Source organism: Siphateles boraxobius, unplaced genomic scaffold (assembly GCF_051911475.1).
Source record: "Siphateles boraxobius isolate OS27281-9 unplaced genomic scaffold, OSU_SipBor_1 55, whole genome shotgun sequence".
NCBI classification, from domain to species: domain Eukaryota; kingdom Metazoa; phylum Chordata; class Actinopteri; order Cypriniformes; family Leuciscidae; genus Siphateles; species Siphateles boraxobius.
The window spans coordinates 9617754-9639576 of NW_027509181.1; the positions used below are offsets into that span (position 1 = coordinate 9617754).

General features: G+C 42.5%; 1 protein-coding gene across 1 annotated transcript in view; it reads left to right on the plus strand.

Annotated features, from left to right (window-relative positions):
* pcdh15b (protocadherin-related 15b) overlaps positions 1–21823 on the plus strand; it is a 288259-nt gene that overhangs the window by 207780 nt on the left and 58656 nt on the right. The window contains exons 22-23 of the mRNA XM_077206152.1: positions 2052–2168; positions 19079–19219. Of these exons, the coding sequence (XP_077062267.1) occupies positions 2052–2168; positions 19079–19219 (258 nt within the window). The remainder of the gene's footprint in view (positions 1–2051; positions 2169–19078; positions 19220–21823) is intronic.

Here is a 21823-nt window from a genome sequence, read left to right on the forward strand (position 1 = left end):
GTGAATGGTGGAAACAAATGTGCTACCTGATGCATGGAGACTCGGGATATCAGAGTGATTATGATGGGATAGAGGCCCCAAGGCACCGTCCTGATGGAGAAATTGGTCCCAGTGCGACTAAGAGCACCATCGTGAACTCACTACACTTTGCAGATTTACTTTAAGGCTTGACAGATTTTTATTATTCATCTGGGGAGAGAGAAGACACACAGAAATGTGTGGGATTGAAAAATAAGAGGAAAAAATGCCAATTTCACTCCAAAGTACTTTCCTCAAGACCTTTTATTTTGGGGATGTGAGCAATTGCAAAGTTTTATTAGTCGGTACTCAAGACTCAAGGGCATCCTTGAATTAGCGCATTCTCACAGAAAGGACGAAGGGTGGGGGGATTGACAGGGAAGGGAGGTGTAATTTGGATACCTGAACCCACCTGACCTCTCCTTGGACTCGGAGACGTGTGATCTATTGAGTGTATTAGGTCGCATTGCGTCTCTTGCATCTCCCGGAATCACTTGTGTCATCAGCATTCATGGGAGCCGACCGCACTTTTACTCTTTGCTGTATCTTTCACATATATAACTTTGTGGGAAAAAGAAAATTAATGCCCTCTGCAAAGTAAGCACCACTATTTCAAAGTTCAAAGAGTTTTAAACCTTGAATCAAACAGTTGAACAACATTACAAATATTGATTTAAAGAATAAAAAATGTTTTATTACATTGGAGGGAAAAATCCCATAAGATGTTACAAATTACACAATGGACTATGCATGCCGACTGCCTACATATTTCCTCTAAAATCTCTGTGACAGTAGCTATCTGTGATTGTAGCAATCTTTTTCTGTCATATTTCAGATAACTGTCGATCAGAAAACAATAAATAAATTACTTAATTAATTATAGTTACACTGTATTTTTAATATAACACATCTATCTATAGTAAACCTAACATTTTAGTATATTAAACAATAATGTTGTTCCAGAAGCTTGAAATACCTTTAGTGAGATTGTAGATCTTATCAGTATTGCTTTGTCCTGTCATGCAACAATTCATTAAGATTTAATTTTGTGCTTAATTTTCCCACAATTTGCATACACTGCACTGCACCGGTTGCCACTGAGGCAAGATTCGGAAGAGTTTGTTGTATAAAAGTGATGGAATGATAGAAAACTATTCATTTAGAGTACATAAATGTATATATATATATATATATATATATATATATATATATATAGAGAGAGAGAGAGAGAGAGAGAGAGAGAGAGAGAGAGAGAGAGAGTTTTTTTTTATTGATTTTTTAATCAAATAAATGCAGCCTCCATGAGTATAAGAGACGTATTTTAAAAACATTAAAAATATTACCAGTCCCAAACTTTTGAACGGCAATATAGTGTGAATATTTAAATGTTCACAAATATATCAGTGACTTTAGTGTTGTAAGACATGTTTAAGATTTATGGGAGTGGACAGTTGCTACTGAGCGTTTTTTGTTTTTTTTGCAGTGATTGTCATTTCTAGAACAGCAAATTCTCTGATTGGTGGATATCTGTTTAGAATTATGGGTAATGTAGTTCTTCACTGGAAGTTTAATGAAGTTGAAATCACATTAAGAACATATAGCACTTTTACAAACTTCTGAGGGCATGGTATGTGTTATAGATAAAAAGGAATTTCTATTTGGAGAAAAGGAATAGATTTTTTCGCTCCCGAACCCTACTGTTGCACTATATTTGCACCCCTTTTCAGCTTTGCCTCTTTATTCTCTCTAGTAAACTTTTCATCTGCCTTTTGCAGTCTCTCAGCGGCTATAATTATGCCTCACAGAACTTTTCCCCAAAAAAGTCCCCGGGCACACAGCACTGTGACACATTCTTAATGCACTGCATGATCTACTATTGAATAAATGCCTTTTTTGCTTAGTGTTTTAGTATTCGTGGCTAGCTAATGGAGCCTGAGCTAGTGCACAGTCTGACAGTTGCAAAAGAGTAAAGGCAGGCGAAGAGAGCAGGAATCGAGGCACTAATCGGAGTTTGATATTCTGTGTCTGGACAGGACATGAACGACTTCCCGCCAGTGTTCAGTCAAATGCTGTACCGGGGAATGGTGGCACCCAACGCAATCAAGGGGACCGTAGTGACCACTGTGCATGCTGAGGACCTGGACCCACCGGTGAGTTGGCTTGATTGTGTGTGTTCCTTCATCACTAAGGTATTTAACTTTTCCAAAATGTGGCTGAAGATATATCGAGTTTAGCATCAAGTCTCCCTTGATTAAGCTTGAGTGTCATTGACAGTCTTTATTGGTCACTGCCTGAAATGATTGTGAATTGGTCTGACTGTGGTGTGCAACGAGCGAATGTGTGCAACAGTATGTGACATGACTTCAAAGGGCTAAGCACAATAAAACAAAGATAAGAGGAGAAAAAAAAAACATCAGCAAAAGATTCAAAGCTGTGTGTGTTTAACTGAAGAGGCAGCCACACCAACCCAACCAGTGAGTAACACCCTGTCACGTCTCCAGCATAAACCCCAGACTTTACGCTCCACAGTCACAACCACAAACAAACACAACCAGCATCACACAACAGCTTATACTTTACGCAACCACAGTCCAGTGCCAATATAGTTTTGAAAATGTTCAGTTTAGTTATAGATAGTTTTAATAGTGTAGCATTGTTTTGTCTTGTTTTGTTTTGTTTTGTTTTGTTTTTCTACTAGTGTTTTGTTTTGCTGTGATTTACTTTTTGTTTTGTTTTGTTTTGCTTTTCTACTATGTTTTTGTTCTGTTCTGTTTTGCTGTGATTTGCTTTTTGTTTTGTTTGTTTTTTAATGATAATGACTTTTTGAATTACTATAATGAATAACTATTTCGAATTACTGATAAGTTGTAGGTTATAAATGTGTCATTCATGTGTCATTTAGCTGTAAAATTAATTTAAGAAACAGTAACAAAATGTAAAAATCATCTTAAAAGGTTTTTTTTCCCTCTAAAATCTAGTGGCTGGATTTGCCTGAGTTTGCTCATGTTCATGTCATGTAATCTATGAAATATATTCAAGACTTTTGTTTCAGTAAATTTGAATCAACTAAATGTATAATGTGACAATTGCTTAGTCTTATTTTTATACGGCAGTGTTTTATACCCCTAAATGTCACATCATATATGTCAATCAGACACTCCCTTCCCGTTGAACTGGGCAGCACACACTGATAGTATTTGGAGATAAAATAAATGATCATATAATATTTATTATGTATATTTTTATTTTAGATAAAAACATATATACTGCCTGTGTCATGATTCTGCCCTCGTGTCCTTGATTTTCTCTTGTCTTGTGGCAGGATCATGACAGAATCATGTTTTTTGTGCAAGCACATGGTCTTGTTTTGAGCCATGTGCTTGTGTTGTCTCGTTACGTTACCCCGCCCCCTTGTTATCCTCGTCTCGTCATTATTGTCTAGTCAGCTTCACCTGTCTTTGTCATTAGTGTCTCCCTATTTTATCCCCTTGTGTTTGCTGTCTTGTGTCGGTTCATTGCCAAACGTTACTTGTGAGTATCCTGTGAAAGTCTTGTCATTAAAGGTCTAGTCATTGTTAGTATCTCTCGAAGTGTTGTTTGTTTTCTAGTATTTTGTCAATGTCGTTGTCTAGTTAGTCACCCAAGTCCTGTCTTGTTTTGCCCCCTCGTGGGCTTTGTTTTCCCCTTTTTGTCTTCAATAAATTGTGTGAAGAGCATTCAGTCTGCTTTTGGGTTCATCAATCTGCATCCACGGAACAGCCTGTTTTCATTTATATCGATAACTTTGTCACTGTCTCGCAAATCCCACTTAGCAACCACACAAACAACCTTTCTTCTATTTGTTGTCAATTTGGGTTTACTCTTTCCCTATGTCTTGCTCTTTCATGCTGTCTGCTGTCTTACTTTTTCAATCCAAATGCATATTCTTTTTGGGGTCTGCAGGTGAGATGGTTCTCTATGCCCTCACCTTGTCAGAATTCTCAACATTAAAAATATCAATTGTGCTTCTCTATTCAGCCCATAACTCAGTGCACACGCCAAGACTGGTCAGGGCCAAAGCAGGCCAACAGTCCCAGCTGTGGCTGGAAATTGAATTCAACCTGACAGTCATGCTTGCATGTCATCAGTTGCAGTATAAAACACTGCTTGGGATTTCTAGTCCAACATATCCCTATAAGAATAAGCAATTGTCACATTGTACATTGCTAATATACAGTAGGTTAATGGAGATATTTCTGTTTTCATTGGTGAACTGTAAAGTACTTTTGCTTGCTAAACTGCAGTCTGCTTATAATTACAGAATGAAGTTGCAATTCAAGCTGCAGACACAGAAAAAATGTGAAATTGAACCATATTTATTTATGCTAATAAATATTACATTTAACAATTTGTATTTTATATTTTACAAATAAAAATATTTATTGATATAAAAAAAACAATATCTGACACAAACACAATATGGATATTAATAAAAGTAAAAGCATCAAACTGGAACAACTAACCACACTTGATCAAATTGAAAATCTGAAGCTAATCATTTATTCAAATTATAAAATGAACACATAAAATACAGAGCAAGAACAGCATAACAATACCAACCCAGCTCATCGAAACCATCAAGATTAATGTTGTCAGCTATTTTTACATTTAGACCATATCCTGTTTTTGTTTAGATAAGTTTAATTCAACTAGGTCTGGGCATTTTAGTCTAGTTTTAGTCAATGAAAACTTGTCACATTATCGTCATGCTGCAATATGGTTAAGTCACTAATCGTGATTAGTTTGCTCAAAATTATAATCACAATGATTGTTGTCATTTGAGAAATTAATTTTTACATTTAATCAGAATGATTGCATCAGAATGATTGCACATATGTCAAGTCATATGCATGGTTAATTTGACCTCATCTAGTTTCCTGGTTTATTGTTGGCTATTTGTAATATAAATTAACACACACATTACATTATGAAAACTGGTAAAACGTACTCGGTTACTAACGTAACCTCGGTTCTCTCTAGAGGGGGAACGAGTACTGCGTAATATCTTACGCTATGGGGAAAACCTCTTTTCCACGAGATATTGAAGACAAAAATTATCCTTAATTTTGAATTAATGTAAAACGCTGTGCAGCAGCATGCAGACATAGGCAAGACGGCTTGCGCGCCTATTGGCTGCCCTGCGGCAACAGCAGCAGTCTATCGAAAGTGGCCCTGCGTGACACATATCCAATGGGGGCCTTTCGCGCCCACTTCATCACGTCCCGCCAGAAAGGGCGTGGTCTCGCCCTATAAATATAGCTCGATTAGGCTGGTACACTGGTTTTCATCGCCGAAGCGAACCAGAGCTGTGTATGCACGGCAAGATATGCAGTACTCGTTCCCTCTCTAGAGAGAACCGAGGTTACGTTAGTAACCGAGTACGTTCTCTTACGAGAGTATCTCTCGTACTGCGTAATATCTTACGCTATGGGGAACACAATGCAAAACGCTGTGCGTACTGGGATCCGACACCAAAGTCCCAAGGGCAGTAGCCCGGGGCTCATATAGAGTCTCACTCACAGAGAGTCGGAGAAGAGAGGCTGCAAGCATCATTCCCCACGAAATAGCATCCTACAGGAACTAGTTATGTTAACAGTGTTTCACACAGACAGGGTGTACATGTTCAGCCTGAACTGGGCAATAGTACGGGTTATTCACCACCCATGGAGCTGTTTTATCGCTCAGTGAGCGATGCACAAGCAAAACTCAGCATCTGGGCCGGCACAGCAGGGCAGATAGCACTGAATTCTATACCGACAGAAGCTTGGCTTGTAAGGCGGGAACCTCTAGGTTATAAAACCTTATAAATGTAGACGGCAAGGCCCAGCCCGCGGCCGTACAGATATCTTGCAGGGTAACCCCACTATACCACGCCCACGACGAGGCCACGCCTCTCGTGGAGTGCTCTCTGACACCCAAAGGACACTGCAGGCCCTTAGAAGTGTAAGCCAGTGCTATGGCATCGACTATCCATCTGGATAGGCTCTGTTTTGATGCGGCCAGTCCCTTGGAGCGTCCGCCAAACAAAACGAAGAGCGGGACACATAAGCTCTCAGTGCCCTGACAGGGCAAAGGAGACTTGCATCCTCCTCATCATCATGAACCGAGAGTGCATACAGGGAAATAACCTGGGCCCTGAACGGTGTGTTGAGGGATTTGGGCACGTACCCGTGCCTTGGTTTGAGTATGACTTTTGAGTCATTAGGCCCAAACTCGATACATGACGCGCTTACTGAAAGCGCTTGTAAGTCCCCTATGCGCTTCACTGAAGCGAGAGCCAAAAGAAACACTGTTTTGAAAGACAGATGCTTCATGTTTGACAAATGGATTGGCTCGAACGGGGCACCTTTCATGGCTTCCAAAACCGTAGAAAGGTCCCACACCGGGACTGAAGGAGGTCTGGGAGGGTTCAGCCTCCGAGCCCCTTTGAGGAATCGCACGACTAGGTCGATTTTCCCCAGACACAGGTTTTGTAAACGCTACTTCCGTGACCCCGCAGTCTACGGGTGAAAAGCCCTGAGCTTGACACCAGGCAGAGAACACAGACCATTTCGAGGAATAGAGCCATCTAGTAGACGGGGCCCTCGCCTGCGTGATCGTGTTTAACACTCCCTCCGGGAGGTAAGCGGGTACCCGTTGATGGCCCATACATGAAGGGACCATAGTTGCGGGCGAGGATGCCAAATTTAGCCCTTGGCCTGAGAGAGGACGTCTTTCCTCAACGGTATTGGCCATGGGGCAGTGCTGGTCAGCCGCATCAGGACTGGGAACCAAGTCTGGTTTGTCCAGAGCGGAGCTACAAGCAGCACTGGGTATCCGTTTTCCCTGATTCATTCCAGCACTTGAGGCAGGAGCGAAACGGGGGGAAAAGCATAGAGGGGACGGCGGGACCATACATGGGCCAGCGCGTCCTTGCTCTTGGAGAAATATTTCGGACAGTGAGCGTTCACGTGGGATGCGAACAGGTCCACCTGCGCTCTGCCGAATGTCTCCCACAGCAGTTGGATCGTCTGCGGGTGCAGCGACCATTCCCCTGCTGGGACATTGTCTCTGGACAGTCTGTCTGGTCCCAGATTCAGGTGACCAGGCACATGCGCCGCTTTCAGTGAAAGCAGGTTGTGCTGAGCCCAGACCAGGAGGCGTTCCGTTAGCCTGTAAAGGTTTCGGGACTTGATGCCGCCCTGGCGATTTATGTATGCCACCACTGACATGTTGTCCGACCGGACCAAGACGTGGTGACCCTCTATCTGGGGACAGAAGCGCCGTAGCGCGTTGTCGACTGCCATCATCTCCAGACAGTTTATGTGTAGGAGCTTTTCCCGTTCTGACCACTGGCCAAAGAACGGTCTGCCCTCGAGCAGCGCTCCCTATCCCGAGGTGGAGGCGTCCATGGACACCACCTTCACACTCGAGTGAGTCCCCAGACTCACACCTGACTGATACCAGCCGGTTATCTTCCAAGGTTCCTGAGCTGAAACACATTTCAGATCGACCCGGAGGCGAAACCGTCCAGCGGTCCATGCCCTGGGCGGAACTCGTGCTTTCAGCCACAGCTGCAGTGGGCGCATTCGTGCGAAGCAGACCCAGCTGGAGCACTGAAGCTGCTGAGGCCATGAGCATTCAGCATTTTCTGAAACCTTTTGAGCTGGACTATCGAGCCGCGGCGGAAGGATTTCACGGCGTACTGAATGTCCAGTTCGCGCTCTGGCGACAGACGCGCTGTCATGGACAGCGAGTCCAGCACTGTTCCCAGAAAATAAATTTTCTGGCTGGGAGACAGCGAGCTCTTCGCCCAATTGACTGTGAGACCAAGATTCTCGAGATGCTCGTGTAATGTGGCCCTGTGTTCTATGAGCTCTGATTGTGATCGAGCTAGAATCAGCCAATTGTCCAAGTAGTTCAAAATTTGCATGCCCTGGAGTCTCAGGTGTGCGAGAGCCGCGTCCATGCACTTCGTAAATGTACGGGGTGCCAGGGACAGGCCGAACGGCAGGACTTTGTATTGGTATGCCTGGCCCTCGAAGGCGAATCTCAAGAATCGCCTGTGACATGACGCTATTTGTATTTGAAAATAGGCGTCTTTCAGATCTATTGACATAAACCAGTCCTCCTGGCAAACTTGTGCAAGGATTTTCCTGGTTGTAATCATTCTGAACTGGCGCTTCGTGAGCGCTTTGTTCAGCTATCGCAGATCTAGAATGGGTCTGAGACCCCCGTCTTTTTTCGGTACCAGAAAATACCTGCTGTATAGCCCCCCTTTGCTCTGAGCCTGAGATAAAGGTTCTATAGCCCCTTTGCTCAGTAGTTTCGCTATCTCGGCTCGAGGTAGATGAGATACTTAGTTTTTTACCGTCGTTTCGACTTGCGCCGCGCAACAGCGGGGGCGTCGAGTGAACTGCAGCGAATAGCCTCTTTTTATAATATTCAGCACCCACTTCGATACCCCGGGAAGCTTTGCCCACGCATCTGCTTGAAAGGCTAGAGGTAGAATGAAATCTGGGCTCTGGCCGCGGCATAGCGGCGGCCGGAGAGCTCCGGTGTGCTGAGAAATAGACACTGTGTTTGCAGTGTGCGAGGCGGGGGGGGGGCTGATCACAGCGGGCAGCCTGACCGCGCTCAGCTTCTCTCTGACAGGTTGTGGAGAGAAGGCGAGCGGAACGACCCCCGTGGGGTTCGGCATGTCTGTGAGGGAATGTGGGCGTGGGATAGCGGGCACACTCAATGCACTGAGAACACTGTCGGCTCGCACCGACTGAAAATGTGTTGGTTTCGTTTTTAAAGAAACCGTGGGACATGCTTCGTGTAGTGTTTGTGGGCACTGTGTCGTGGGCACGTACACTACATTTATTGCACAATCGACATGAGTCGATTTATTTATTTATGTCTGCGTGTGGGAATGGGCACTGAGACGTGGGCATTCTTGCCACACTCATAACACCATCGGCCGTGGCCGGAACACCAGAAAATACACTCTTTATTGGATTTATCTGGGTAGCCGTAAAAACGGCTTTTGTGTGCAGGCAAGCGGGCAAATGGACCGGCTTGTTGGCTGCTAAATACGCTGGAATAGTCACATTGCATGGAACTGGGCGAGTGAAACGTTTCGGTGAAAATCCGGCCCCAGCGGGATTTGAACACCGTCGCTTTCCTAGAGAGGCTAGAGTGAGAGTGCGGTCTCTGTTCTCGGGCCTGGCGGCGTTGAGAAGCAGCGGCGGCGGGTGGTGCAGGTTGCGGCTGGGAGCTCTGGGCAGACGGCTGTTTAGAGCGACCTGCTGCGGAACTAGAGCGCTTCGGAAGGAAGTGCTTCATCGCCTGCGATGTCTTTTGAACCTCTTGGAATCTGTCCGCGAAATCTTTCAATGCTCCGCAAATCCGCAATGCTGATCGACCCATCGCCTTCCTCGTCCATTTTTCGGAGAAGGTCGGCCTGGAAGATCTGCAAGATGGCCATCGTGTGTAGTGCTGACGCGGCTTGCCCAGCGGCGGCGTATGCGCGACCGTGCATGGCTGACGTAACTCGGCAGGCTTTAGATTGTAGATCCGTCTGCGCTCGCCGTCCAGCAGAGGGCGGGCAGAGATGGGAAGCTACCGCTGCTTCCACTGGGGGAAGAGAAAGGTATCCTTTGTCTTTCGCACCGTCCACAGTGGAGAATGCAGCCGAGACAGAGGTACGAACCCTGGCGGAGAGGGGCGCGCCCCAGGACCTTGCGACTTCTTTGTGAAGCTCAGGAAGAAAAGTTGCGGGCCTGGATTGTAACGACGCGTGGTCCTTCTTGAGGAAGCATCCGTCCAGTCGGTTGCGCGCAGGCTGCGCGGGCGCCTCCCAGTTGAGGCAGAGGTTGTCGACGGTTTGAGAGAGCAGACGCATCAACTCCGATTCAATACCGGCTCGTTTCCAAGAAGACTCGCGGATAGCAGAGGGGAGGTCCACAGATCTCGCCCAATCCTCACTATCCGACGCCAAGATAGAACAGGCCTCGGCTGTTTCGTCTACCTCAATGGCGGAAGCGGCGGCGGACGGCGGCCGCTGTCCGTCGGGGAGGGACTCGAGCGATGCCGGCGAAGCTGGCGGGCGAACCGGCGAGCTTTGGCGGGCAGGAGAAGGCTCGGGGCCGCGCTGGACATGGCGCTTCTTACGGCGCGGCGCTACAGCGGGTTGAAGTGTAGGCTATGAGAATGATGCCAGGCGAGTCATCAGAGTCACCATCGGCAGCAGCTCACAGTGAGGGCATCCGCCGTCGACGAGAGCGAGAGCCGAATGATCCTCACCCAGGCAGGAAACGCAGATGACATGGCGATCCTCTCGACTGAGCGTGGCTAGGCACGAGCCGCAGGATCTATGCATCTTGAAAAAGACGCAGCTCTTTTATGAGAGAGGGAGAGACCGTGAAAAAATGTGTGTCACAGCGGCGAACACACACACACGTGAAAAGGATATGACGCCGGAAAGCGTAGCAGGTACGGCGGCTAAAGGTGGCGATGCCAGCGACTTCAGACTCAAAGGCTCGTCCCGCTGTGTGCTTTTTCTCAGACGGCGTGGCTTCTCACTCCGGATCCAGCGATGCGTGATGCTTCGCTGAAAAGATACAAATCAGTGTACCAGCCTAATCGAGCTATATTTATAGGGCGAGACCACGCCCTTCCTGGCGGGACGTGACGAAGTGGGCGCGAAATGCCCCCATTGGATATGTGTCACGCAGGGTCACTCTCGATAGGCTGCTGCTGTCGCCGCAGGGCAGCCAATAGGCTCGCAAGCCGTCTTGCCTATGTCTGCATGCTGCTGCACAGCGTTTTACATTAATTCAAAATTAAGGATAATTTTTGGCTTCAATATCTCGTGGAAAAGAGGTTTTCCCCATAGCGTAAGATATTACGCAGTACGAGAGAGACTCTCGTAAGAGAACAAGAAACTTCTCACAAAAATTAAATCAGTCAAATTCCTAAAAGTAATTCCAATAATTCCAAATGACATTTATGTTTTTCTAATTAAACAACAGCAATAAAGACTTTGCATTGTTACACAGAGGTTGCGTAAAAGCCCTTATTCCAGAACCACAATTCCAAACAATATAGTTAAGATCCATGTTTGGATTTATTATAGTTGTTTTGAGCACATACTTGCTCTATGACACTTTCATTTGAGTAGAATGTCCCAGTGGAGATCACTAAACTTTATTTTCAGACTAAAAAGAAAAGAGTCTTTTAGAGAGAGCATGAATGGTTGCCAGATTATTAAAAACAAACAAACAAGCAAAAAAACACTTAGCATAAATTAGAGCCGATTAATGACTGTTGCGATCCTGGCATGGGTCAGAAGAATTGACTCACAGTTCTGCAGTGTGAATTCTCCTACGATTACCGTCAAATTGTCTTCCTTTTTCTAGACAAACCATGGCCAGAATTAACTATATTTTTTTTTGTTGTAGTTACCATTTCAATCCTGCGTGTAATGCAGTCACCGAACGTGTCATTTATTGATGATGTAAAACTCCGGAAGAGTTTTCTTGTGTGCGTCCATTTTTAATGCGTCTTGACTGCCATACACTCTGACATTAATGAAAAACTTAGATCTTACAGTGTGACATGGCTTACAGATAAGATCATGTTCGTACAGTCTGACAAGCAACAATCTTAAAGGACTATTATAAATCGTACAGTGTGCACCCAGTGTCAATGATAAACGTTTGTTTGTCATACTGTAGATTTCTAAATTAACTCTAATCCAAATTATTCGATAGAGAAAATGTTTTTTTTTTTTTGGCATAGTTACTTAAGAGCAACGTCATTGCTCCTTATATGTCTCTGCTTGCTCAACAGCAGCATGTGAAATGTGGCTCTGAATTGACATAATATATATAATGTGACATTAAAACACAGATCTTGCATTTAGTCACCCTGAGCTGCTGTCACACTGAAAAAACTGAAGTTAGGTTAGTAGCATTGCTGCTTCTGTTAACTACTTAACACTGGGACTACATGAGTGATTTGAACAAATAATTATGAGAGCATACATCTGTTGTGGTGGTAAACCTAAATTGAATTTCTGACTCTGAAGTCGACTTGAGCGATACACGAGAACTTTATTAGTGAGTGTTCTGATAAATGGCACTGTACGAAATGTCAGCTCATTGCATTTACAGGAGCAAGGTAAATATGTGTAAGCGACACTGTTTATCTGTCTTTGAAACTGAGGGATACTTATCTTCTTCCCTGTATCTGATCATGCAGAAAGATGTTATCATTCATAAGAACTGGAGCATTTTGTTGCAAATGGTGGTTGTTGAATCCCAGTTATTTATTTATTTTTAGCATGAGTCAGAGTCTAGAGACTACAACCTCTTAGTTCCTGCCATAAATGACATTTAAATGGGTCAATTTGGCAGGAAAGCACTGCTAAGGAATACAGTACACAGCTTTACACTTGTAATGGGTTTTAGACATTTTTAGAATAGTCTTTGCTGCTTGCAAGTAGTCATTTGAGCTGTAACTTCTGGTATTTAACCCTCTTGTGTTGTTGCAGGTCATTTTGACCTGCTTTTGACTATAGTGCAGATTTAATGCAACTTAATGTACACTCTTAAAAATAAAGGTTCCAAATGGGTAGTTTTGCATCAGTGTCATAGATGAACCATTTTCGGTTCCCCAAAGAACCTTTCAGTCAACAGTTCTTAAAATAACCACTTTGTCCCCCCTTAGTGTGAAGATCATTCTAAAAATCTTAAGAATCCTTTTCCACTATTAAATAACCTTTTTGTGGAATTGAAAGGGAAATTCATTTCCATGAATGTTAAAGGTTCTTCATGGAACCATTGATGCCAAAAAAAGAACCTTTATTTTTAAGAGTGTACACTTTTCAGTCTGAGACTTTATGACATGATTCACAGATTACCACTGTGAGTCATTGCACACTCTAAGTAACAAACAGCGAAATGTGACTTTTGAGTTGTTATTTGCAGGGTTATCATTGTCATAAATGTGATTTACAGGCCTGGAAAACTCTTGAAAAAACTAATTGTAGAAATTGTTGTTGAAATTTGTAGTCAACATCAGTATTTCCGGTCATTCTGTGTTCTAAGTATTTCTTGGCTTGTTTTAGGGTTTTTTATAAAATCCTCATAACAAACTAATGGAAAGTCATTGAAAAGTCTTGGGGAAATCAGTGAATTTCATTGGTCAGAAAGTGAGAAAATCATTTAATTTTTAATGTGTGGTCAAACGGATGCTTGATCGGATTGGAGCAGCAGAATGAAAAACTTGAGCAAAAAGTTTCCAAGACTTTCTGTTTCAGAAAGTGTTCTTGTCCCTCTTTAAATTGTGTTTGTTTTTTTTCTGTAATTGGAGGCTTAGGCTACCCGTGATTACTCGTTACGCATCCAGAAATGTTGGTATCATTAGAAAGTTGCATTTCTTAATGAGGGCAGGGTAATCACAGTCTACTGGGCTTTCAGTATCAAGAGTTCAATTAGTATTCTAATTTACCATCTTGCCTAATAATGTTTTCGATGTGATGCGCAATTAACAAAATCCTATAAACAGCTTGTGTGGAAATCATTCACTGAAGTGGTATGAAGTAATGCATCCAAGATTGAAAGACATTTCCCCATTAATATGACTGATTTGTTCTAGTCACGTGTTGTTGTGGACCATTTTAATTGTGAGCCTCTTCATCAGCCTCTGGGAATATGCACACATCAGTCGATTGTGCCTCCTTATAGGATGTTCTGTATGTGTTTGTCACTGCTGTGGTAGTGTGAGCCTGGATTTTTACCTGTGTTGGTGCTACATTGGTCCAGATACAGGTATATTTGTGTGCCCCTTGTCCCTGAGGTCTTCTGAGTTAGTTCCAGGGGCCCCTGGAGCCCTAGCGATCAGCTCAAGCTGTAAAGGCAGAAGAGGCCCGGGGCCCTAGAGCCCTATTGTTCAGCTCACATTGAATATTCTGAGAGGCTCAGGAGCCTTAGTGACTGCTTGCACTACTTACACAAAAGGCACTAATGCCCCAGAAGCCATAGCAATCAGTTTGCACTCTATACATTCAGGCTCCCTAGAGCCCTAGTGGTCAGCTTATGCTGTAAAGGCTTGCACTATATATATTTTAGGCACCTGAGGGGACCTAATGGTTAGCCTGCAGTTTTATGAGCCAAATGCACTGGTTCAGTGTCTCGGGCTGTGCACCCAGAGGCTTTGGAGCACTGGGTGACCTATGGCCAGCCTGAGGCACTATAGTACTGGCCCTATCCATAATTCAACCCTATAGTTTGTTTCCTCAAAAAAAATGCAGATACCATCTCAGGGACTGTCATTGAGTTAGATAGGTCAATTCTAATTTGGCATACAGTATTTGACCTCATGTGAAGTACCTTGTTATCCTCTTGCAAATTAAGCAATTAACAATAGCATTATCAATAGTTTACATGGTGATCTTTGAGTGAGCAAATGTTTTAAAGCAAATTTGACAGCATATTACTTCCCAGCCTGTTAAAACACAGCTGATAGAGCCTTTTGCAGATATTCAAGCCGCAATCATCACTCAGACCATATCCAAAGCAGTGCATCACCCGTAAATTACTTCAATCTTGTTGATGGACTTTTGCATATTCTCTTGGCAAATTAAATACGCACACAAAATAGAATTCAAACCCACTAAGCAACATCGTTTTCAATGGTTATTTTGTAATGCAACATAATGATTTAGTTTTTCGCAAACAGCAGCTCTTTATTTACGACATCTCTTCAGCCCCCTGGTCACTGGGTCTGTTTTGTTGTCTATCAATGTGTTTTTGGCAACTCTCTCCTTTTCTCTATTCTCTGAGCATCTGTCAGATGGCACTTCATATCTGATGTCTTCTCATGCCCATCCGCGTGTTTTATTCATTAGCCATCCTCACACACACAGAAAATAAATAAGAATTAAACCTGAGCGCTGTGTTTGCCACACCTTCCTTAATACCTTGGGAAAAAAAAGAGAAGAAGCTCTGACTTTTTTCTGGGCACGATGCAATCATATCTGTAATTATAGTGTCTCATCAAACTAAAAACACATCAAATATTAACCTTCTGGTGCTCTTCAGTCATTTTTGACTGTAACAGTTTACGTTTTTTTTTTTTTTTTACTTGATTGGAATAGTACAAAACGTGGTAAAGGTTTTGGCACTTGTTATGTAAACACACACACACACACACACACACACACACACACAAAAAAAAAAATCATCGACATCATTTGAAAAGGCGAAATGGTCCTGAAAAACATAGTCACACTTGTACTCCTTGCGGTCAAAAATGATTGCATTGGAAATTAATGGGTGACGAATTTCATAGTGAAAGCTTTTGGTACTGCGGCCAAACTAAAAAAAATCTTACTGAAAGCTATTTTTTTGAGATATCAAGCTCAAATTTGGAACACAACTTTGATTTACTTGCAGTTTTATATTAAAATGTGTTTTTGAAAATATATACAGTATTTCATTAAAAAAATGTAAATAGTTTTTTTGTGCAGTTTTAATAAAAATAAACGTAAAATTATTTTTATATTACATTTTATTTCTTTTTTTCTTCTTTTTTTAACTTTTTTCTAGAGGTGGGCATAGATTATTTTTTTTAATCTAGATTAATCTCACTGGAATCTTGGAATCAATCTAGATTAATCTAGATTAAAATGGCTCATTTGAATTCTGCCGAAGGCATTCAGAATTTGTGTGCTACCCAAATAATGTCTAAAAGTAAGTCTTTGAGAATAGTTTGCCTCGCGTAGGGATGTGAATTTCTGCCAAAAATGCCATTCGACAATAGAGGAGCAAAAGTCGAATATCGTTCAAAGAAAATTATAAAATAAAATAAATAAAACGCACAATTACAACGACAGAAAGGGAGGCCAATTTCATCTTTAGCGATTTGTCATCAAATTTATTAATTGAACAAGTAACATGTTTTCATCGTTTTTTTTTAAACATAGTAACTTAGGCTAATTGGAAGAAGAAAAAAATAATAAGCACGATGTATAGCTACAGTCCTTTTTTCGCATCGCCAAACCAGATGCTAGTTAGATCGAAAAATAATGATTTTATGTGAACCTGCCTTTACCGGCAAAAGCCTCATCCTTTTTAAACAAACTAGTTTCAATCAATGTAAACTATTCGTGTGACTATGTCCCTGCGCAACACACATTACCGCGGGATGGCGGGTGTTCATTTCATAAACTGTACACAATGGTAGCTTATTTATTTTGTAGCCTATAAATTAATGTATATGTCCAACGGATAATGTCATACTTGTTAGTAGTGCTATCGTGGCGTAATAATCTGTTTGGTTGTAAAATGTATTACCTGAATCAAATGAAATCGAATGTATCGTCCTGTGGAATCATTAATTCACAGACAGCTTACGAAGATGTTCAACTAATAAAGATCTTCATCGCTGGCAAAAAATATGATGCATTTGCAGATTTGCTTTTTCCTTAGACTAAACTGTAGCTCTTGGTGTTCTTAAATCTTCCTGTTACGACTCCGTGTCGAGTGTGATTGAACGCGCTTCAGTGATTCAGTGCGTGAGGAACTGAACAGAACTGATTCGCGAACCGATTTAGACAGATCTGCCAACTTGTTTGATGAAGTCTTTGAACGGAATCGACCCAAAAGAGTGATTCATTTGTAAATTGAGCATCGCTCATGCCCATAAAATACAGCGCGCTTGGAACTCATTTAACAACATGTAAAGTAACGAGAGGAACGATCGCCCAACGTAACATGTAAAAGTATACAACCTTGTGTCCCTGAAAGGAAAATACCCTGCTGCGCAATTTGCGCGAAAATATAACGATATTCGAAAAAGCTATTTTATGATAACAACCCAACTTTGAGAATAGATTGACGGCGATATTTTTTTTATCGCACGATAAGATTCTCACGTTAACGCAGCACGTTAACGCCGATAACGGCCCACCACTACTTTTTTCACTTCAGCAATAATCTGCCAATATTCTGCTCTACAGCGTTAAAGATTTACGACATTTTAAGTTGGAGATTACATTTTCAGGTCTATGTTCAGAAAGTGAATAAATGGATTTTAAATACAGTGTAAATATAATTTAGTACTATAAAATCCCCTAAAATACAAAATATTAAATAGAAAAATTTTATCAAACTAAAATATAGTACATTAATTTCATTGAAATAAAAAAAAAAGATTTTCGGTCATTTTTGACGACACGCGAAGAGCACAGTGACTGGAGAAAAAAGGTTGTGAACAAATTAGAGTGATGTTAATCAAACTCCTCAGGATTTTAAAAGAGCAGTGATGAAATGTAATGTATGATAAAACACAGTGTGGCATAACTCCTCGTGCTTTTGAAATCCCCATGACCCCAGTCCTCTCCATACTCCCTGAAGACACAGGAGTGAGCTGAAAAATCATTTGTAGTCTGATTTCACAGCAAACGCATGCCCCGACTGGCACTATGTGTGGTGCTGTCCCCACCCGTGGGTGGATGGATGGGTTTTTCAGCACGTTCTCGCGAGGACAGGCCCACCCGCTGGCTCCATTTCTCACCCGGCATCACCCTTGTAATTATCTCCATCTCAGCGGGTTACAAAACCCTTTTGTCCCCAGGCCAACACTACACATTGACTCTCACAGACTTATGAAACTCGCAGCGGGATACGTGACTTTAGAAGAACAGAATAAAGTGAACAAATTGAGTCTGTCAGATTTATTTGAATCCTGCTAAGAGCGCTCTGCAAAAGAATTTACATTGACCATTGCTTGAAAGATCTTGTTTTAAACTTGCTTTACACCTATTAGAGTTTGTCTTGTATCTTGATTTATAGCTCTAAACCCTAAAATACAGTACATGACTTTTGCCCAGATTTGCAGTCTGAACCTGTCAAAAACAATGCTGAAAGTCAGAACCGGTCGGCAGATTTTGGTCAGTCAGAGTGGACAGATTTCACAGAAAAGTGTACTAGAGATTCGTATTATGATTCTGTCCAATCGGAGGATATCAGACATGTATAAAACTTTGAGCCGATTTTAGAACACATTGTTTTCATTTCTCTTGTTTCCTAGCAACAAGGCACATGTTTCCTTAAGTTGTGTTGACTTGCAAATTTTGTAGTATGTGACCCCAAGTCGTTTAGTGTACGATGCTCAGTTCTTCTCTATAATTACCACACTCTCTTTTTTGCAAAACTTTTTATTTTGTATTTTAATATTAAAGGGATAGTTCTCTCAAAAATGAAAATTCTGTCATTAATCACTCACTCACACATTCATCTTCGGAACACAAATGGAGATCCTTTTGATGAAATCTAAGAGCTTTCTGTCCCTCCGTTGACAACTACCACTTTGACGGTTCAAAAAGTTCATAAAGAGATCGTAAAACTAATACATATGAATTGAACAGTTTAGTCCAAATTTTCCGAAGAGACTCAATCGCTTTATATGATGAACAGACTGAATTTAGGCTTTTATTCACATATAAACATTAATCCGCGAACATAAACAGAAGCTCAACTTCACTTTCTTGACGAGTGAGAACAAACCTCTTGTGGAACCCAAGAATGACCCTCATTGGTTCTCACATGTCAAGCGAACACACTTAAGCTTCTGTTTACCACAACTGATGTGTGTTTTAATGAATGTTTAAATTAATAAATTCAAACTATATTCAATCTGTTCATCATACAAAGCTATTGAGTCTCTTAAGAAAGTTTGGACTAAACCGCTTGAATCATATGGATTAGTTTTACGATCTCTTTATGAACTTTTTGATGCTTCAAATTGGTAGATGCATAGCAGTCAATGGAGGAACAGAAAGCTGTCGGATTTCATCAAAAATATCTTAATTTGTGTTCCGATTATGAACGAAAGTCTTACGGGTCTGGGACGACATGAGGATGAGTAATTAATGAAGGAATTTTCATTTTTGGGTCAACTTTCCCATTAATACAAAATATTGATATAGTTGGAACAAACAATGGCTTTGTTTTATTTATGTATTTATTTATTTATTTTTATCTTTCAGGGCACAGCGGCCAGTCGAGTTCACTATAAAGTGGATTTGGAGCAGTTTCCTTACAGCACTAGTATATTCGACGTGGATGAGAACTCGGGCAATGTTCTCACCAGGGTCAATCTGAATGAGGAGCCCAACACTAAATTCAGTGTAAGTGCATAACAATCTTTTCTTAATACAGGGCTTGTCAACTGGCAACCTACAGGCCATAACTGGCCCATCAGTCATTTTTATGCGTCCCACAGTTTGATGTAGATGAAAGTGCTGCACTGCCTGATGCTATCTGAGTAAAACTAACTGACTGGTGAGTTTAGAAACTCCCATTATATTGGTTCAAATTCAGACGGGATTGAAGCTTTGCAGGATATAGTTTCCCCATGCATGACCCCTAGGGTTGGGTATCGTTTGAATTTCAACAAATCTGATTCCAATTTCGATTCTGCTTATTGATTCTGATTCTTATCGATTCCTAATTTCGAATCAAATAAGGTAACCCCCCCTTTCCCCCCTAAACCGTAGATATCAATATTGTCTGCTGGTGAGGTCGACTAACAGATATGGGGATTATCAATTGGCAATCTACTTATATTCCTGCCGTTCTCGGATGTCAAATGTTGAATTTGAACCACTGAATTTGTAAAGCGAAATAAAATGGACCGAAAATTTCCTGTTGAATATTGTAGGTTGTATTTTTAGACAGAATTAATATTTTGGATGTGAAATCTGAAAGTTGAATATGGATTATTGAATGTTTAATAATGAAAACGTTTGGGTAATGTTTTGAATTGAAATTTCACTGCTTAAATATACAACCATGTTGAATTTCAGCCCATAAAAATGCAAGCCCTAAAAATACAATGCTTTAAAATGTAAGCAGGGTCAATGCAATGCATATGTTCTCAAGTAGTGCAATTCAACAAGCTTTTTTGTTTCAAAAACATGTGTCATTATTTTACTTCCATACAGCTTCACCCTTTCCGTGACAACATTGAAAGCTCAGACAAAATGGATGAAGAGCTGATTATAGCTGCACAGAGCTGTCACAAACTGCTCTGAGACCAGAAAGTTTAGCTCTAAATGCAGCTTTTAATAAGATGGGGTAATCCAGAAACGTAATCAAATGAACAGGCAACAGGTTGGGAACAAACAAGCAACCTTGAAACAAACAAGGTTGGATACAAGGCAAACGGGTAATCCAGAGGCAGGCAGGGGACAAGGCAAACGGGTAATCCAGAGGCAGGCAGAGAGTCCAAGAAACCGAAATACAGGGAACCAAAGAAATGCTCAGAGATGCAGTGCAACAACATACAAAACTACGCAGTGTTTGAATGTGAAAACCAGGCTTATAAGGGGTGAACGTCTCGGTTACGAATGTAACCCTAGTTCCCTGAATAGGGAATGAGACGCTGCGTCAAACGCTGTGGGAATGCCCATGCGTGTGTGCATCCTGAAGCACGTATGAAATCAGTCCAATGGAGAGACGGAACGTCATAGGCGGGTGACGTCATCAACCAGGAAACTATAAAGCACCCCGAAATCACAACCGCGACAGCTTCTGATAGGCCTGAAGCAAGTTGATCACGGGCATGCAGGGAGTATGGCAGAACGACGCAGCGTCTCGTTCCCTATTCAGGGAACTAGGTTTACGTACGAACTAGGGTTACGTACGTAACCAAGACGTTCCCTTTCAAGGGAACTCGAGCTGTGTCAAACGCTGTGGGAACGCTAATACCCACGTCGCCATAAGAGCAAGTGCCAATCATGTGAAATAAGAGCGCACAGAGGACGAGAGCACCGGCGCCCCTGGAGTGGAGCTGAGGTCAAGGTCATAAAACCTAACAAATGTGTGCGGTGAGGACCAGCCTGCCGCATCACAAACAACATGGAGAGAAACTCCTGACAATAAGGCTTTGGAAGCAGCCATACACCTAGTCGAGTGAGCTCGTACAGCCAAGGGTGATGGCTGATCAGCCGAATCATAAGCAAGTGAAATGGCCTCAACCACCCACTTGCTCATACTCTGTTTAGATGCAGGACACCCCTTCCTGGGTGGCCCAAAGCAAACGAACAACTGTTCAGACTTCCTCCACAGGGCAGCTCTGTGGACATAAGCATCTAAAGCCCTAACTGGGCAGAGTAAATTAAGTTTCTCCTGGTCTGACGACATAAAGAGAGGAGGACAGAAAGCCTGCAGAACTATAGGTCTAGCAACATTAGAAGGGACCCTAGGAACATAGCCCGGTCTAGGATGGAGGAAGGCCTTCACCATACCAGGCGAGAATTCCAAGCACAAGGGGGGGACCGAGAGTGCTTGAATGTCTCCAATTCTCTTAAGAGACGAAATAGCGAGAAGAAAGATAGTCTTTAGAGAGACGAATTTCTCAGGAACCACTTCAATGGGCTAGAACGGAGCTAGGGAGAGACCTTCTAGTACGATGGCCAGATCCCAGGTCGGCACCCTCGTGCGAACTGCTGGCCTCAGCCTCAGAGAACTACGAAGAAAGCATGTTATAAGCGGGTGTCTCCCCAAAGAGACTCCACTGAAAGGGACATGTTAAGCAGCTAGTGGTGGCACGTACACCTTTAGTGTGGAGGGGGATAGCCCTGAGGAGAAACGCTCCTGCAGGAACTCCAGCACTGCACCCACTGGGCAGTTAACTGGGTCCTCGGAATGACCGAAACGTTTCCATAGGAGCTCCACCAGCTCGGGCTGGAGTCTCCATTCCTCGGGCCTCGGTCCCTGCCTCGACAGGA